The sequence below is a fragment of the Ursus maritimus genome, unplaced genomic scaffold (genome assembly GCF_017311325.1).
Source record: "Ursus maritimus isolate PB19 unplaced genomic scaffold, ASM1731132v1 scaffold_9, whole genome shotgun sequence".
Taxonomy (NCBI): Eukaryota; Metazoa; Chordata; class Mammalia; order Carnivora; family Ursidae; genus Ursus; species Ursus maritimus.
In genome coordinates this window covers 32732016-32750641 of record NW_024427107.1, presented here as the reverse complement: position 1 = coordinate 32750641, position 18626 = coordinate 32732016, and the positions used below count along the sequence as shown (strand labels likewise).

General features: G+C 40.9%; 1 protein-coding gene and 1 pseudogene across 2 annotated transcripts in view; both read right to left on the bottom strand.

Annotated features, from left to right (window-relative positions):
- The window catches only part of E2F5 (E2F transcription factor 5), a 29040-nt gene extending 27334 nt beyond the window's left edge, over positions 1–1706 (bottom strand). For both annotated transcript variants that reach the window (XM_040626054.1, XM_008689171.2), the window contains exon 1: positions 1458–1706. In XM_040626054.1, the coding sequence (XP_040481988.1) occupies positions 1458–1691 (234 nt within the window). In that variant the 5' untranslated portion in view covers positions 1692–1706. The remainder of the gene's footprint in view (positions 1–1457) is intronic.
- A 5930-nt stretch (positions 1707–7636) lies between these two features.
- LOC121101809 lies at positions 7637–7745 on the bottom strand (annotated as a pseudogene).
- Between the last annotated feature and the right edge of the window lie 10881 nt (positions 7746–18626).

Genomic DNA, 18626 nt, shown 5'->3' with positions numbered 1-18626 from the left:
GAGGGAGGAAAAAGCTGTAGAAAGAACAAGGAATTTCCAGAGTTAGGGGGGAAATTCCAGGAATAAAAAAGAAGATAGTAGAAACTACTTGCCAACAAGCAAAATGCACACGTCATCCGAATTCAGATAATTTAATTCAACAATCACTTAATGATCACCTACTGTGCTCGGGGTAAGGAAAGGGCATTCAAAAATAAACATCACCCCCTAGCTACACTCAGGGGAGGGCCTCTAGCAGAAATCTTCAAGTCCCTGGGAGTCTTCCTCTCTACCTCCAGGGAGTATTACAGAATGTCTCCTGCCCAGATGCTCTTTCCCTTGCTCTACGCACAACCTTAATGATCCTAGTCACACTTTCAAAGCCAAGTAAGGTGGTCCCACTGGCACTCCCCTGGGTGCTGGGACCAATCAACAGTGTAAAATCAGATTTTGGATACTGGGAAAATGCCTAGGAGGGGTGTGCAGCCATTAATGACTCGTTATTAATTTTTATTTGTTTTTAAAGCTTTGGTTCTTACTTAAACTTGGTGCACTGGTTGAATTTTAATTCAATTAATCACATTCTCCTGTTCCTCAGCACTGTGGAATCCTTCCAAATCCTGCCTGAAACGGTTAAGTCATTTTGTTTAACCGAACAGCTTTTGATGCATGTTGTTGTTTGAAAAACTGTAGTAAAAGACGAAGCACACGTTCTCATGAAACAGTTTACTGAGCGCTTTCACCTCCTTGTGTCAAAGTTTCTAAAACATCCTTTCTGTGTGTTGGCAAATTTCACTTTTAGAAATCGGTATCAGATACCAAATTAAATAAAAAATCAAATACCCCCTCCCAATCATCAGGATGATGAAAAGAAGTGGGCAGTGAAGCGGGTTTTTTTTTGTTTTTGTTTTTGTTTTTTTTACTATTATTACTGGTATTATTTCAACGGGGACTGAGTGTGGAAAGTTCACTTTTCCCCCCTTTCATTCGGAAGAGGTGGCAAAATCGGGTTTTTTGTTTCGAACAACGGGAACACCGTCTCAACTAGAATAGACTACTAAAACCATCAATTCCCAACAGCAAAATCGATCCCCAGGTGTCTGCAGGCAAAGTACCCGGGTACCCCCTGCACCTCTGCCACAGGTGGACGCGGAGCAGCAAGGACCCTCGGTCGCCCTCGGGTTCCTGCGCCAGAAGCCACGCGGGCTCGCTCCAGGTCCTAGGCTCTTTGTCGAGAGCCCAGCGCGGCGCCGGGCCCTATTGGTTGTGCGGCCGATCGGGGCCATCCTGGTCCCTCGTCCCTCCCCCATCCCGGAGTCCTGGGCCTGGGCACCGGCCACATGGCCCTAGCTCTGGGGTCGCCCGGTCCCCGCGGGGCGCGTCCACACCACGCCGCCCGACCCACGCTTCAAGGGGGTGGGCTTCTTCGGAGGCCGCGGGCAACGAAGTCCGCCCCCATCCCCGCCTCCCGCTCTCACCGCTTTGAGATCCAGGACGCCGTCCTTGGCCTCCTGCAGCAGCGACACGAACTTGGTGGTGAGCAGCCCCAGGCTCTTCTCGTGCCTGCTGCTACCGCCTCCGCCGCCCCCGAGTTGAGGCGGCGGTGGCTGCTGCGGAGGCTGCGCCTGGGAAGGCTGCGGCTGCGGCCGCTGGCCCTGGCCCTGCCCCTGCGGCGCCTGCTGGCCCGAGCTCGCGGGCTCCGCCGCCGCCATCGCGTCCCCACGCCGCGGTGGTGCGGCCCCCGCGCGCAGCCGCTTGTCCGCCCCCGCCCGCGGCCACCTGCCGGGCCGGCTGTGCAGCGGCCGCTCCAGCCGCCGCCGGCCGAGAGCAGGACCAAGGGTCGCGGGCTCCTGCAACAACAGGTGCGCGCGCGGGGCCCACGGGACTCGGGGCGGCTGGGCGCGCCGGCCTCCGCCCCCTCCCCGAGCCCTGGAAGCGTGAATGAAGCCCACGACCGAGGGGAGGGGGAGTGGAAGCGAAGAGAAGGGGCAGCGAGGGGTGGGGACCCGAGTTTAAATGGCAGGAAGTGACGCCGCGGCCCGCCGTTGCCTGGAAACGCATTTTTCTGTGGGAAGGAGGAGCGAGCAGGGAGGAGGCGAAGCGTTGGTGTGTGTTTCACACTCGCATCCCTGCTGTTCGTGAGTTACCGCGAAGAATGAGGACCTGCGGGAGCGACAGCGGGAGAAAGCAAGGACATCTCTGGGGCAGAAAATCACTGTGCCCAGTGGCCATCAGTTTCTGAGCTCCGTTTGTAGAGCGGCAGGAGATCAGCTTTGGGTCGCTTATCGTCATTGGGTTATTATCTGCTGAGCGCTCTTCTCAAGCTTTAGAATCCATTGCAAACATTTCAGTGACTCCGACCAAGTGCCCGGTCTTATTCCATAGATCGTCTTTTTAGGTTTGGAATGCAGGAGAAGCAAAATCCTGGGTTGAGGGTTTTGTCCTCATCAGCAATCATTCCCAAGGCCTTAACTTCGTAGGTAGAGAAACTGAAGTGTGTAGTGGGAGAGGTGGGGAATTGCTGGACTCACAGCTAGACCCCAGATCTCCTGCATTTAGAGGTGTTCTTAATGCCTTATTGAAATAAAATTATACTGTATTACCTGGAATATTAGACACTCATAGGTTTTTGTGCTTCAGTGACACCCCAAGCCATTTTGAATAAATGAGATGGCACACAGATCTGAGTGAAAAAAAGTCTTTTGTCTCGATTACAAACTTCTGAGAATCAGGTCTAAATTTTAAATGAGTTGTTTTCACAACAGTAGGAATATAGTAAATGCTCAATAAATACTAGGTGAATGGAAATTCCATATGACAAAATTAAGAAAGCTTCATGCAAGATTTTACTTAAAGTAACAACAAGCTAGCAAAAATGGGTAACTAAAATGAAATGAAATATTCAGACAGCATTCACAAGTAAAACTAGGCAAACCATTTATAATAAATAAATTTGTTTCCTATTCATAGGAACAAAACTTTATTAATAACCAAAAATAGTCTTCATTTTTTTTTTTAAGATTTTATTTATTTTGACAGAGAGAGACAGCCGGTGAGAGAGGGAACACAAAAAGGGGGAGTGGGAGAGGAAGAGGCAGGCTCCTAGAAGAGAAACCTGATGTGGGGCTCGATCCCAGAACGCCAGATCACGCCCTGAGTCAAAGCCAGACATTTCACCCAGTCGCCCCAATAGTCTTCATTTTAATCAAAGAACTCTATAAGTAAAACTTGAAATTAAAAATCTGAAGTAAAACATGAAAAATTCAGCTTAAGAAAGTCAAACAATTTATCTGAAAATGGTTTTTCCTGTGTGATTTGTCATTAGCAAAATCAGTGAGAAGTTTTGCAAATTAGTTTTGATTAATAAAATTTTATTAATAAAATTAATAAACACAATAGTGTTTATTAAGGAGGTTTTAGTTTTAATTTGAAGAGGGAACATTCTACTAGACATGCTGAGATAGGTATTGATTATTATTTTTAAAAAGCTCACATTTATGTTGTGCCTTAGTCGGCTAAGGCTGTCATAACAAAAATACCATAGTCATTCTCACAGTTCTAGAGGCCAGGAAGTCCAAGATCAGGGTGCCAGCATGGTCAGGTTCTAGTGAGATCTCTCTTCCTGGCTTATAAACTTTCTCCTTGTGTCCTCCCTCACAGGGCAGAGACAGAAAGATCAAGGAAGCTCCCCAGGGTCTCTTATAAGGACACTAATCCTATCATGAGGTCCCTACTCTCATGACATCCTCTAAACCTAATACCTTCCAAAGGCTCCCTCCTCAAATACCATCACTCTGGGGATTAGGGCTTTAACATATGAATTTGGGGGAGACACAATTCATTTCATAGCATGTAGTATTACTTTATAATAGCTATTTTGGTAATTTTGAAGATAGTTTTTAAAAATTTCTGTTTTTAAAGGTTTTCTTGAAAGCAATTATTATACTGTTAATGATGCTAATAGGTCACTTGAAATTTATTTTGCAGTGTTTTTGTATCTTTCACAATAGATTTTTCATTTGTTTAAATTACTTGGGGTTCATTTCACAAATTAGCCGTCATTTCAATTAGTCTTCAAACTCTTACATCTGTTGGAGAAGCTAAAGATCACTTATACCACTGGTTCCCAAACTTTACTGAGAAAAATAATCTATGGTATTTGTTAAAAATGCAGGTTCTTGGATCCAAACCTCAGAGATGAATTCAGCATTTGACATGAGAATTTGACTTGGAGATCTGCAATTTTGTTTCAGGTAATTCTTATGCCTATGGTTATTCTTTGAGAAATACTGAATAACAGCATGAAAAATAATTAAATTATCTTTTTCCCTAAAAACAGCTAAAGATCAGGGGCTGATAATACAAAAGCCTTCTTAAAATTGTTGAATCTTGGGGCACATGGTGGCTCAGTTGGTTAAGCCTCCCGCTCAGGTCATGATCTCAGGGTCCTGGAATCAAGCCCCACAAGGAGCCCCACATCCGGCTCCCTGCTGAGCAGGGAGCCTCTTTCTCCCTCTTCCACTGTCTGCAGCTCCCCCTGCTTGTGCTCTCTTTGTCAAATAAGTAAATAAAATCTTTAAAAAATATATATTATTAAATCTTTTTGGAAATTTCTGCTAATGAAATTGTTTAAGAAACAAAGTTAAAAAATAAAAATATAAATAATCATTAAGAGGGGTGCCTGGCTGGCTCAGTCGGTAGAGCATACAACTTTTGATGTTGGGTTGTGAGTTCAAGCCCCACATTGGGTGTAGAGATTATTTAAAAATAAAAAAATCTTACAAAGAAATTTTTAAAAAATTGGTTGGATTTTCTTAAATATTTAACTACCATGTTATGACACAACTGTACATATTTTTTTTAAAGTTTTTTGTTATTTTTTTAAGGTTTTATTTTTAAGTCTCAAACTCACAACCCCCAGATCAAGAGTCATGTGCTCTACCAACTAAGCCAGCCAGGTGCCCCAACCAAATTTTATTTTGGTCGCTGATGATTTCGTACTGATTTTTAAATGCATGAACATATTTAGTGGTCATGATTGGTTGAAATTTCCAAATTTCAGGTCTCCTTTGAACTAACAAACTTCCATCACAAGGCTACCTCCATTAGCTTTATTACTCCCTTGCATAATCTGTTCTGAATTAGTAAGAAAACAATTTGTCTTTTTGTTTTTCCTTTCCAGAACTTGCAACACACAAACATCTGTCTTCTGCACTTTCTAGGTAAAATAAACAAACAAGCAAAACAATACTACCAAAAAACAACAAAATTAGGTAAGAAATATGTTTCAAGGATTATTAATCCTCTCATTATGATAAACAACATTATTCTTTGCCCACCAAAATCCTGCATGGTACAACAATACAATAAATAAAGAGGTTTTTTTCACAAGTTTGTGCCTCATAAGCAGAAACAGGAAATGCAAATTACACTTAAACATATATAGAAATATAATTCACATACATTAGAATTTAAATTTTATATGGTGACTTGTATTCTACTGTACTGCACTATCAAGGCAGTTTACAGAAAGAGTGCATGTATTAAAAATATGGGATGACATTAAAAGAAGCAGAGAAATAGTTGCCTCTTCCTTGAACTGTGGTATTAAGTATTCTAATGCTTGGGGCGCCTGGGTGGCACAGTCAGCTGAGCACCTGACTCTTGGTTTCAGCTCAGGTTGTGATGTCTCTGGATCATGAGATTGGGTCCCATGTTGGGCTCCCTGGGGAGTCAGGAGTCTGCTTGGGATTCTCCCTCAGCCCCTCTACCACCCCCACCCCCACCCCTCAAATAAATATATAATTCTTAAAAAAAACAAAACCCTCTAATTCTCATCAAGTTAATGCTTATGATCTGATATGTGGGGTCTGAATTTCAACCATACATGTTCAAATATAAGAACAAGAGATCTAAATTTGTTACAGCAAAATATAATTCAACTAGTATACACTGCAATCTTCTATTTCCTTATGCATGAACAGTCCCCTGCCTGCTCTTATAGATAAAAAGGGGAAGGCAAATAGGGTCAAACATTTACTGAAACTGAATGTGATTTAGACCTTCCTGAAAAATCAAGTTGCTTAGCATGGAAACATGATTGATAATACCATTTCTTTGAAATTTTAGTAAGATAGAAATGCTTATCATTAAAGTACCAAAGCTTAAGATGACAGCTTGTCTAAATAATGAGCCATCACATAAAGAGTTCCTGTTCATAATACATTGCCCCAATTAAGACACAAATTTAGGCATAGTACCCTCCCGTACAAACCCTTTGGCAACTAAAACCCTGTGTCAAACGAGTGTTGAAAATTTTTGGATTTATCACCAAGAGGGAGTGATTCCAAGTCAAAAGTGTTGTCAAAAGATAATTTTTCACCACTAATGATCCCCACATCATTCAATTCCTTGTGTAGTACCAGGAAACCTATTCCCTAGAATGAAAAATAAATCACTCTAATTAAACAAATAAATAAATCCTTCGAGATAATGACAAGAGGTATCCAATAATTATCTAACCTTAAAATATGTACTATACTATCTTGTTCCACTGTTATTAAACTGTTCTATTTATAAAACACATATTTATATAATTATGTGTATGCTATTATAAAAATACTTTATCCAGCAAAAATTAAATTCAGACTCATCAGTGGATATCTTCCAACTAAGTCATGTTAGCCATAAACATTACCAAATCAGATAATATGTGCTTTTAGAATCTTTGAGAAAAAATGCTTTGTAAAATGGAAAAAATGGAAAAGCCAAAATATTACCTTTGGGATCTTTCATCGGTCCGTAGGCCAACAATTTGTCTTTTCTAACGTGTGGTACACATACTACTGGTATTACACAGAATGATTTTAGCTGATTACATGGTCGAGCACTTTTTAATTGTAATACTTGCAGCACTTTTTAATTGTAATACTAATTTAATGTGAATTGGGAAAATTTTAAAACAAACATAACTAGAACATCAAACTAGTGATTTAACTTATGTTATTTAAATTGTGGCTAAAAGAGGTATTTAATTTTTAAAGGTAAGTCAGTTTTAGGAAAACTAATAAGAAACTAATAATTTGGGTAGTGTGAAAATATGACAGAAATCATGAAGATGAAACTCATGATGTTACACCAGTTTTTAAGTGTACCAATTTATTTAGTGATCATAACCAGTTGAAGTTTAAGTAAACACTTATCTTTTAGCTGAGAGGAGGAAAAACATTTAACTCCTCTAGTTTTTTTTTTTTTTTTTGGACAGGAACTAGTATTTATTGATGGGCATGAATAAGGAGGGGGCAGTGCCCAGGTTCTCATGACTGCAGAGCCCACTTTTGTCCAAGGGGTCACGATTAGGGATATATTTGACTCCACATCCATCTGGGATGAGCCGCTTTTTCTTTAGCCACCATATCTTCAATTTCATCCACATTAAACTTAGTCAAGCCTTAGGAATGTGACTCTTCTGACAGCCAGGGAGCTTGAACTTGGCCCTGCATAGAGCCTCAAGTACATGCTCCTTGTTCCAGCTTGATATAGAGGGACATGATGATTTGGCTAATATGGACCCTGTGCTTTCCAAAGCACCGCTCATACGTGTCTGCAGCCTAGATTGGAGATAGCATGCAGTCAGACATCAAATCCCACTAGAAAGGGCTGTCTCCAAGGTCCCTTAGGGGAACCCATACAATCAACAGGCTGCATACACTACTTAGGAGACATTGCACACTGGGTACTCTTCTAGTCTTTAGCCAGTTATGCATCATAAAGAATTTGCTCTTAAAGTTCAGAATCTTTATGTGGGTTATATCACTAAAAAGAGCAAGTACACAGATTTCATAAGTCCAATAGTGTTTACAAAATAGTAGGTGATGTATGCCAACACTGTAAACACTGAGAGCAGAAAGGGCATTCCAGGGTTGTAAAAGTGCAAACCAATGTTGTTTTCACTACTGTTCAGAAGAAAATATCTGCCAATCAGGAAGCCCCTCCGCCTCAAAGTTTTGAAAATAATGGAAAGAAGTGGCACAGACAGATCCTCAGTCTCCCACCATGAGCCATATACTAAGAAAACAGAATCTAAAAGCAAGACAGTTAGTTGGTTAGGGGTCTTTTTTTTTTTTTTTTAAGATGTTATTTATTTACTTGAGAGAGAGAGAACATGAACAGCGGAGAGGGGCAGAGGAAGAGGGAGAAGCAGGCTCCCCACTGAGCAGGGAGCTCGATTCGGGGCCTGATCCCAGGACCTTGGGGCTATGACTTGAGCCGAAGGCAAATGCTAAACCCACTGAGCCACCCAGGCACCCCTGGTGTCTGACTCTTGATCTCAGCTCAGATCTTGATCTCAGGGTGGTGAGACTGAGTTCCACTGGGCATGGAGTCTACTTAAAAAATAATAAAAAAATAAAAAAAATAAAAGCAAGACAGTTACATTACCAACAAATACAGCAGTATGGAGATAAAAGTGAAAAAATGGCCAACAACAACAACAACAACAAAATAATCCATTTAAAGCTGTGGCAACTACAAGGGCAGCCTATGGCAAGGTGGCACTGGGGAACAGGAGGATTCATACACTCATGAAATGTCAAACAGTTGTCTACTATGGAAAACATTGCCTGTCAGTAATCAAAATCCTGGAAATATTTCAAAGATTCTTATGGTATTTAGGCCCTAAATTTTCAAGGTTGTAAAAACAACAATCTCTTTGGGTTTAAATAAAAGGATATTCTAAGAGTTTGATAGAATAATAAAAAAAAGCCAACTTTATTTATAAAGCACTGCTTAATTAGATCTATGTGTGTGTAAGAAGACTATAATTCGTACACTTCTTGAAAGATAATGCAAAATTCAATCTAATTACAGATGTTATAACAATTAAATAACTGATGTAACTATTTCTAAATATAGCCTTTCCAAAGCCTAGTAGGAGTCATGCTGGAAAACTGTACAGCAGCCTCTTGGAAAAGAATGTGCAGAAAAGAATATTTTGATTTAATGAGTCTCAGAGAAGACCCCATGGATTGATCTTCCTAAAATTCACTTCCAGTAAAACCAAAGAAAACACACCCACTATAAAAAGGAGATATAAATATCTATCTACATATATATGATTCTTACCATTTCCTGAAAGCCTGAGCATATCTTTCAACAAGACCCTGAGGTAAAGATAAGGATCAGGGAGATTTGTTTCAATTCTAGGTTTTGTTTCCTAAGTTCTAGTAAATAGGTGTTTGTTTTGCTTTAGAGGTGGCTGTGTACCTGATTCAACACGTCTTTCAGGGAGTGATAGTGGAGAGATTGGGCAGAGGCTTCTAGACAGGACAAAGCATGAGCTATCTTATGGGAAGCAGGCAGGTCAGACTGTGGCTTCTACCCCAGGATGTGGCAATAAATGTTGGAAACACCAGCATGCCAGAGCCCTAACGAAAGAATACTGAAATAACTAAGCTATGTATTCTAGAGCAGGCACTTAGACAAAAACAGTGGTTACATCCACTTATTATCTAAATGAGTCAATTATACCAATATGTTCAGTTGCTTGTGTCTCCTTGGTTATTGTGATTTAAGCCATAAATTAGTCATGAGCAGCAGTCTCATATTGCCAAAGGAAGTAAAAAAATAGAGATAATTGAGGCCCACCATTAGTGGTGGGCTCACTAGCCCATAAATCACAAATCAGACGGGATATCAAGACTTCGTGAAAATCTTCCAAATGAATTAAGTAGTCGCAGTTTTGGCAGGGTTACGCTCCTACTCCATAAAATATGGACTCATCTATTAATTGTTGCAGATTCATATACTGGAACTTGCAATGATATCAACCTAAGGGCATTACTACTTCACTGCATTGATATTTAAATATTAGTAGGGTTTAATGAAGAAGGGTAGCAGCTGCTGTTTATTTTCTAATAACTCGACAGAAAAGAGGATAAACTGCTATCCCCCCAAACACTCAGGGTTTGGCCATTTGAGTGAACATTTTGGGATTTCAATGGATGAGAGCAGGTAGATCTTTTCCAATTATCCCCCCAGAACGCTAAACTGGAACTTCTATACCTAACATCCCAACAGTGCAGGAGCTCAGTATTGAAGACAGCGTATCTTGGCTTTAGGAATTTAGTGGCTGGTATGTACTAACAGAAACTAGACTAGTGAGTTTAAGTCTAGGTACTTTTAAATCAAGATTTTGGATCCAGGGGTGGGGGGAATTGAATGAAGGTGGTCAAAAAGTATAAACTTACAGTTATATTTAAGTTCTGGGGATATAGTATACATGATGACTATAGTTAACAATTGTGTATTGTATATTTGAAAGTTGCTCAGAGTAGATATTAAAAGTTCTCATCACAAAAAAATGTACTGTGTAGTGGATACTATTAAACGTATTGTAATCATTTCACAATATATACATACATCATATCATTACATTGTATACCTTAAACTTATACAATGTTACATGTCAATTACATCTTACTACAACTGGGGAAAAAGATTTTTGGATCCAGATACAGGTTACAGTGTAAGCAGCCTTTCTTGTGCCCCACAACTCAGAAAGCTGAATGATTTTTTTTTTTAAATGATTTTTTATTATATTATGTTAGTCACCATACAGTACATCCCCGGTTTCCGATGTAAGGCTAGATGATTCATTAGTTGTGTATAACACCCAGTGCACCATGCAATACGTGCCCTCCTTACTACCCATCACCGGTCTATCCCATTCCCCCACCCCCCTCCCCTCTGAAGTCCTCAGTTTGTTTCTCATAGTCCATAGTCTCTCATGTTTCATTCCCCCTTCTGATTACCCCCCCCTTTCTTTATCCCTTTCTTCCCCTACCGATCATCCTAGTTCTTATGTTCCATAGATGAGAGAAATCATATGATAGTTGTCTTTCTCTGCTTGACTTATTTCACTAAGCATTATCTCCTCCAGTGCTGTCCATGTTGTAGCAAATGTTGAGAACTCGTTCTTTCTGATAGCTGAGTAATATTCCATTGTATATATGGACCACAACTTTAATCCAGTCATCTGTGAAGGGCATTCGCCTCTTCCACAATTTAGCTATTGTGGACATTGCTGCGTATGAACATTGGGGTATATGGCCCTTCTCTTCACTACGCTCTGTATCTTTGGGGTAAAAACCCAGTAGTGCAATGGCTGGATCATAGGGTAGCTCAATTTTTAACTTTTAAGGGACCTCCACACTGTTTTCCAGAGTGGCTGTACCAATCTTGCATTACCAACAATGTAGGAGGGATCCCTTTCTCCACATCCTCTCCAACAATTGTTGTTTCTTGCCTTGTCTATTTTTGCCATTCTAACTGAAGGTGGTATCTCAGTGTGGTTTTGATTTGAATTTCCTTGATGGCTAATGATTTTGAACATTTTTTCATGTGTCTGTTAGCCATTTGTATGTCTTCATTGGAAAAGTGTCTGTTCATATCTTTCTGCCCATTTTTTGATTTGTTTATTTGTTTCTCGTGTATTGAGTTTGAGAAGTTCTTTGTAGATCTTGGATACCAGTCCTTTATCTGTAGTGTCATTTGCAAATATATTCTCCCATTCCGTGGGCTGCCTCTTAGTTTTTCTGACTGTTTCCTTGGATGTGCAGAAACTTTTAATCTTGATGAAGTCCCATAAATTCATTTTATCTTTTGTTTCTCTTGCCTTTGGGGATGTGTCATGAAAAAGGTTGCTTTGGCCGATGTCGTAGAGGTTGTTGCCTATGTTCTCCTCTAGAATTTTGATGGATTCCTGTCTCACATGGAGGTCTTTCATCCATTTGGAGTTTATTTTTGTGTATGGTGTGAGATAGTGGTCAAGTTTCATTCTCTTGCATGTAGCTGTCCAATTTTCCCAGCACCATTTATTGAAGAGACTGTCTTTTCCCACCGGATGTTTTTCCCTGCTTTATCAAATATTAGTTGCCCAAAGAGCCGAGGGTCCATTTCTGGCTCTCTATTCTGTTCCATTGGTCTGTGTGTCTGTTTTTGTGCCAGTACCATGCTGTCTTTGTGATCACAGCTTTGTAGTACAGCTTGAAATCCGGCATTGTGATGCCCCAGCTTTGTTTTTCCTTTTCAACAGTTCCTTGAGATTTGGGGCCTTTTCTGTTTCCATCAAATTTAAGGACTGTTTGTTCCAGTTCTTTGAAAAATGTCCTTGGTATTTTGATCGGGATAGCATTGAAAGTGTAGATTGCTCTGGGTAGCATGGACATTTTAACTATGTTAATTCTTCCGATCCATGAGCATGGAATATCTTTCCATCTTTTTATGTCTTCCTCAATGTCTTTTAAGAGTGATTTATAGTTTCTAGAATATAGGTCCTTTACGCTCTCTGGTTAAGTTAATTCCAAGGTAACGTATGGTTTTGGTGCTATTGTAAATGGGATGGATTCCCTAATTTCTCTTTCTTCGGTCTCGTTATTCGTATAGAAATGCAACTGATTTCTGAGCATTTTTTTGTATCCTGCCACGTTACTGAATTGCTCTATAACTTCTAATAGTTTGGGAGTGGCTTCTTTTGGGTTTTCCATCTAGAGTATCATGTCATCTGCAAAGAGACATTTTGACTTCTTCTTTGCCAATTTGAATACCTTGATCCCTTTTGTCGCCTGATTGCGTTGCAAGGACTTCTAGTACTATGTTGAATAATAGTGGCGAGAGTGGGCATCCTTGTCGAAGTTCTGATCTTAAGGGAAAGGCTTCCAGCTTTTCCCCATTGAGAATAATATTTGCAGTAGCTTTTCATAGATGGCTTTTATGAGATTGAGAAATGTACCTTCTATTCCTACACTCTGAAGGGTTTTAATCAGGAAAGGATGCTGTATTTTGTCAAATGCTTTTTCGGCATCGATTGAGAGGATCATATGGTTCCTGAGTCTTTTCTTGTTGATATGATGTATCACGCTGATTGATTTGCGAATATTGAACCACGCTTGCATCCCAGGTATGAATCCCACTTGATCGTGATGGATAGTCCTTTTACTGTACTGTTGGATTCTATTAGCAAGTATCTTGTTGAGGATTTTGGCGTCCATATTCATTAGGGAAATCGGTCTGTAATTCTCCTTTTGATGGGGTCTTTGCCTGGTTTGGGGATCAAGGTAATATTGGCCTTATAGAATGAGTTTGGTAGCTTTCCTTCTGTTTCTATTTTTGAAATAGCTTTAGGAGAATAGGTATTATTTCTTCTTTGAATGTTTGGTAGAATTCCCCAGGAAACCGTCCGGGCCTGGAGTTTTGTTATTTGGAAGGTTGTTATCACTGACTCAATTTCTTCATAATTAATTGGCCTGTTTAAGGAATCAATTTCTTCCGGTTTCAATCTTGAGTTTATAGGTTTCCAGGAAGGATTCTATCTCTTCCAGATTGCTTAGTTTATTGGCATATAGCTGTTGATAAAAATTTCTAATAATCCTTCCAATTTCAATGGTGCTCGTCGTGACCTCTCCTTTTTCATTCATAATTTTAATAATCTGGGTCCTTTCTCTTTCTTTTGATAAGTCTTGCCAGTGGTCTGTCAATTTTATTGATTCTCTCAAAAGAACCAGCTTCTAGTCCTGTTGGATCTGCTCTACTGTACTTCTGGTTTCTGCTTGATTGATTTCAGCTCTAATTTTGGTCAACTGCTTCCTCGTGCGTGGATTAGGCCTGTCCCTCTGTTGCTGTTCCAGCTTTTGAGGTGAGAATATAAAAACTGCATTTAGATTTTTCTATTCTTTTGAGTGAGGCTTGATGGCTATGTATTTCCCCTTAGGACTGCCTTTGCAGTATCCCATAGGTTTTGGACTGTTGTATTTTCATTCTCATTGGTCTCCATAAATTGTTTAATTTGATTTTTGATTTCCTCGTTTGTCGAATCATTCCTGAGCAAGATGGTTCTTAGTCTCCAAGTGTTTGAGTTTCTTCCAAATTTTCCTTGTGGTTGAGTTCCAATTTCAGAGCGTTGTGGTCTGAGGATATGCAGGGGATAATTTCAATCTTTTGGTATTGGTTGAGACTCCGTTTTGTGTCCAGAACATGGTCTATTCTTGAGAATGTTCCATGGGCATTAGAATAGAATGAGTATTCTTTGGTTCTGGGGTGTAGTGTTCTATATATATCTATGAGGTCCAACTCATCGAGTATGGCATTCAAAGCCTTTGATTCTTTTGCTTAGTTTTGCCAGGGTGTTCTGTCTATTTCTGATAGTGGAGTGTTGGAGGTCCCCTACTATTAATGTATTTTTATTTATATGTCTCTTTATTCTGGTTAAGAGTTGGCTTGTGTATCTTGCTGTCTGTTGGGGAGCATATATATTTATAATTGTCATATCCACTTGTTGAATACTTCCCTTAAGAATAATATAGTGCCCTTCTGCATCTCTAACTATAGTCTGTAGTTTAAAATCCAAATTTATCTGATATGAGAATTGCTACCCCAGCTTTCTTTGAGGTCCATTTGCGTGAAAGATGGTACTCCATCCTTTATCTCAGTCTGAATGCATCTGGGTTTGAAATGAGTCTCTTGTAGACAGCAAATGGATGGGTCATTTCTTTTTATCCAATCTGCAACCTTGTATGCTTTTTATGCGATGGTTTAAACCATTTACATTAAGACTGATTACTGAGAGATATGATTTTAATGTTGCCATGTTGCCAGTAAAGTCTTTGTTTGTATTGGCTGTGACTTTCTGTTCTGTATCACTCTTGGGGCCTTTTTACTTTTATAGAACCCCGTAATATCTCCTGTAGGGCTGGTTTCGTGGTTACAAAATTGGTTAGTGACTGGCGATTCTGAAATGTTCTTATTTCTCCATCAATTCTGAATGACAGCCTTGTCTGATAAAGGATCCTTGGCTGCATGTTTTTTCTGGAAAGAGCTTTAAATCTGCTCCCCAACCCTTTCTCTCATTCCAGGTCTGTGTAGACAGGTCTGGACGTAATTTGATGCTTTGCCTGTACGTGAGAAATTTCTTTGCCCTGGCCGCTTTCAACTGTATCCTTGCATCTAATATTTGAATTGCACGCGACGGCGGGCGTAGGTTTGTCGTGGGTGAGCTTGGGAGGGTCCCTCTCTGCCTCTTGGACACGAATGTTTGTTTCTGCTAGATTAGGGAAGTTTTCAGCTACAATTTGTTCAAAATCTCTTCTAGATCCTCTGTTTTTTCTCCACCCCCTCGGGGATGCCGATGATTCTAACATTGGATCGTTTCATTGAGTCAGTAATCTCCCGTGTAACCTACATTCGTGAGCGTGATTTTTTAAGACCATCTTCTATTTTCATTTTTTCCTTATTAACCCATCCTCCAACACACTAACCCGTCCTCTGCTTCTGCGACCCTGGCCGTCAGAGCCTCTAGTTTGCCTGCATTTGGCTCATAAATTTTTAATTTCTGTCAGATTCGCTCTCATTTCTGTCTTTAGGATTCTATATTCTCAGTAACCTTTCGTAATAGTTTTTCAATTCTACTCATCATTTTGACCATCGTTACTCTGAATTCCATTTCTGATAATTTGGTTACATCCATATCCATTATTTCTGTGGCAGAGGCCACAGTCATGTCTTTTTCTTTGCTGGGGGCTCCTTCTTGTCATTCTGATGAAGAGAGGTTGCTTGGGGTTTTCAGAGCCCAAATTATTGACTGGGTCCCAGGCCGTCTGTTTTATAGGGATCTTAGGGATGTGGGCTTCTTCTAAAGATTTTATTTATTTATTTATGTGGCAGCCAGCCAGCGAGAGAGGGAACAGAAGGGAGTGGGAGAGGAAGAAGCAGGCTCCCAGCGGAGGAGCCCGATGAGGGACTCCTTTCCGGAACGCTGGGATCACGCTCCAAGCCGGGCAGGCGCTCAATGACTGCGCCACCCAGGCGCCTCGGGCTGTGGGCTCTTTGATTTTTCAGCCTGCCTTCTGGGAGGGGCCTGCCGCGCCAATACTCAGGCAGCCCTGTTTGGGTAGAGTCTCCGTGTCCCCTGCGAGGGGATGGGGATGGGCACTCCCTGAGCCGGTATTTCCAGGCTTTTGTTCTCTGGCGGCTTTCCCTGGCGGTTGCTGCTTCTTCTGAGAGTCAGAGCAGCAGCGGCCATTCAGCCTCTGTCACAGAACAGAGGGATTGCGCCCGTTCTCTACCAATGTTCTGGCCACTTTAACTCTGTTTCTGTTGGTGCTGCTCAACCCTGCAGCTCCGGGATGTGCGCCCACACCCGCGTCCCAGCCCTCACTTCCAGGGCCGGCGCTGCTCTCTGTCCTTTGTGTTTCTAATGCCGCCAGCCGCCCGCGCTCCCGGATCTCCCGGTCTCAGTCTGGATCCAGTGAGCGCACCGGGATTCCGTGCGCCCGTGAGAGCTCGGCGCGCACCGGCTCACGGTCTCAGCTGCTGTTTTGCGGGTGCCGTCCGCGAGCCCGCCCGCTCCCCTGCAAGTGGCTACCGCTTCCGGGCGCCCGAGAACGGCGTCCCTCCCCTTCCGTTTATCTTCCGATATCTGTGCACAGCCTCCATGGCTCCCCGCTTCGTACCTCAATACTCAGCGCTGGAGATGTTCATTTGTAGAGATCCAGATGCGTCTTCCTGCGTCTCAGGCTGGTTCCGTGGTTGTTTAGGCTGGTCTGGTACCGATCCAGCTCGACTCGGAGGACCGGCTGAAAACGGTGTCTCCTACTCCTCCGCCATCTTAACTCCTAAGCTGAATGATTTTTTAAACCTCTCCAGTCTTTGAATCTTACTTATGCAGTGCCCCTTCCCCCTGCCCCAGACACAGCATGGGTCAATAGAGAGCCCATTCCTCTATCGCACCTTTTCTCTGTCATTTATTTGACTCATAGGTTATTTAGAAGTTGCGGTTTAATTTGCAAATATTTGGGGACTTCTCACATTTCTTCCAATTTCAGTTATTTTTTACTATGTGGGTGTGGCTCTCTATGAATTGGTCCTACTTGAGGTTAGCTTCTTGGGAGTGTAAATTCATGATTTTCATCAAATTTGGCAAGCTTATACTATTTCTAATATAAAGGTTATATAGTTATATTCTACATAACTTTATTTAGAATTCATATATATCACTCCTTTCTCTCCTCTCCATTTGTACTTCACTGTATGTTGGTACGCGAAATACGATCCACATTTCTGAGGTTCTGTTAATTTTTCTTCAGCGTTTTTTCTCTCTTCTTCGGATTGCATAATCTCCAAGTTCACAGATTGTTCTGCTGGTTCAAATGCCCTGTAGAACCCCTAAAGTAAAATTTCATTAAAAAATATTTCTCTTTATTCTCTATTTGGTAAGCACTATTAACATAGCTTCCTTTACTTTTAAAGCATGCTTCCCTTCAGTCTTTTGAATATACAGTGGTTGAAGTCTTTTTTTAATCTAATATCGGGCCCTCTTATAAGTATTTTTCCCTGCCTGCTTTTTCACCTCTGTATGGGTCCCCCTTTTCTATTTCTTTGCATGTCTACTTTTTTAGGTGGAAACGGGGCATTTTAAGGAATCTATTGTAGGCTTTTGCTGTGCTTATAGAGACTTAATAAATTTTCTTGAAGAAATGTTTCATTTGCTGTATGCTATTAGGACAATTTTCAGACTTTAAATGGGTGCTTTAAAATACTTTTTACAGGGCTCCTGAGCTGGTTAAGTGTCTGCTTTCAGGGGTGCCTGGGTGGCTCAGTCGTTAAGTGTCTGCCTTTGGCTCAGGGCGTGATCCCAGAGTCCTGGGATGGAGACCCACATCAGGCTCCTCCGCTGGGAGCCTGCTTCTTCCTCTCCCACTCCCCCTGCCTATATTCCCTCTCTCACTGGCTGGCTCGCTCTCTGTCAAATAAATAAATAAATAAATAAATAAAATCTTAAAAAAAAAAAAAACTGCCTTCAGCTCAGATCATGATCCTGGGGTCTTAGTATAGAGCTTCATGTTGGCCCCCCCCACCAGCAGGGAGTCTGTTTCTCCCTCTCCCCTCCCCCTGTTCTCTCAAATAAATAAAACCTTAATAAATAAATAAATAAAATACTTTTTACCAGTTGTGGTTGTTTTGCTAGAAAACACGTTGAGTTGCTTGTGCTGCCATTCTAGAAGTGGAACTCACTCTGTTGATTTTTCAAGTATAACTGGGTTATTTTCTTAGTGGCTATTGTAGGAATTACAATATGCATTTTAATTTATCAGTCATCTTTAGATTACTATTAATCTAGCAAAATAAACAATATAGCTCTTCCTTCCCCCAACTTCATGCTGTTTTTGTTACACAAATTTCACCTACATATGCTGTAAATTCAATATAGTGTTGCAATTATTGCTGTATAGAATGTCTTCTAATCAACAGAAGAAAAACATACTTATAGTCTTAGGAGAACTTACCTACGTGTTTAGTGTTCCCAGTATTCTTCATTTCTTCCAGTGGATTTGAGCTACTCTCTGGAATCATTTTCTTTCAGCCTTTAGAACTTCTATATTTAAGGTAGGTTGGCTGGCAATAAATTTTGTCAGTTGTCTGGGCATGCCATTATTTTGCATTTATCTTGACAGTTTTGCTGGATATATTTTTTTTGGGTGTATAATTCTTGGTTGATAATCCATTTTCCCCCATACCTCAAGTATGTTTCTCACTGCCTTCTGGCCTTTACTGTTTCTGATGAGAAGTCAACAAGTTAATTACATTATTCCTTT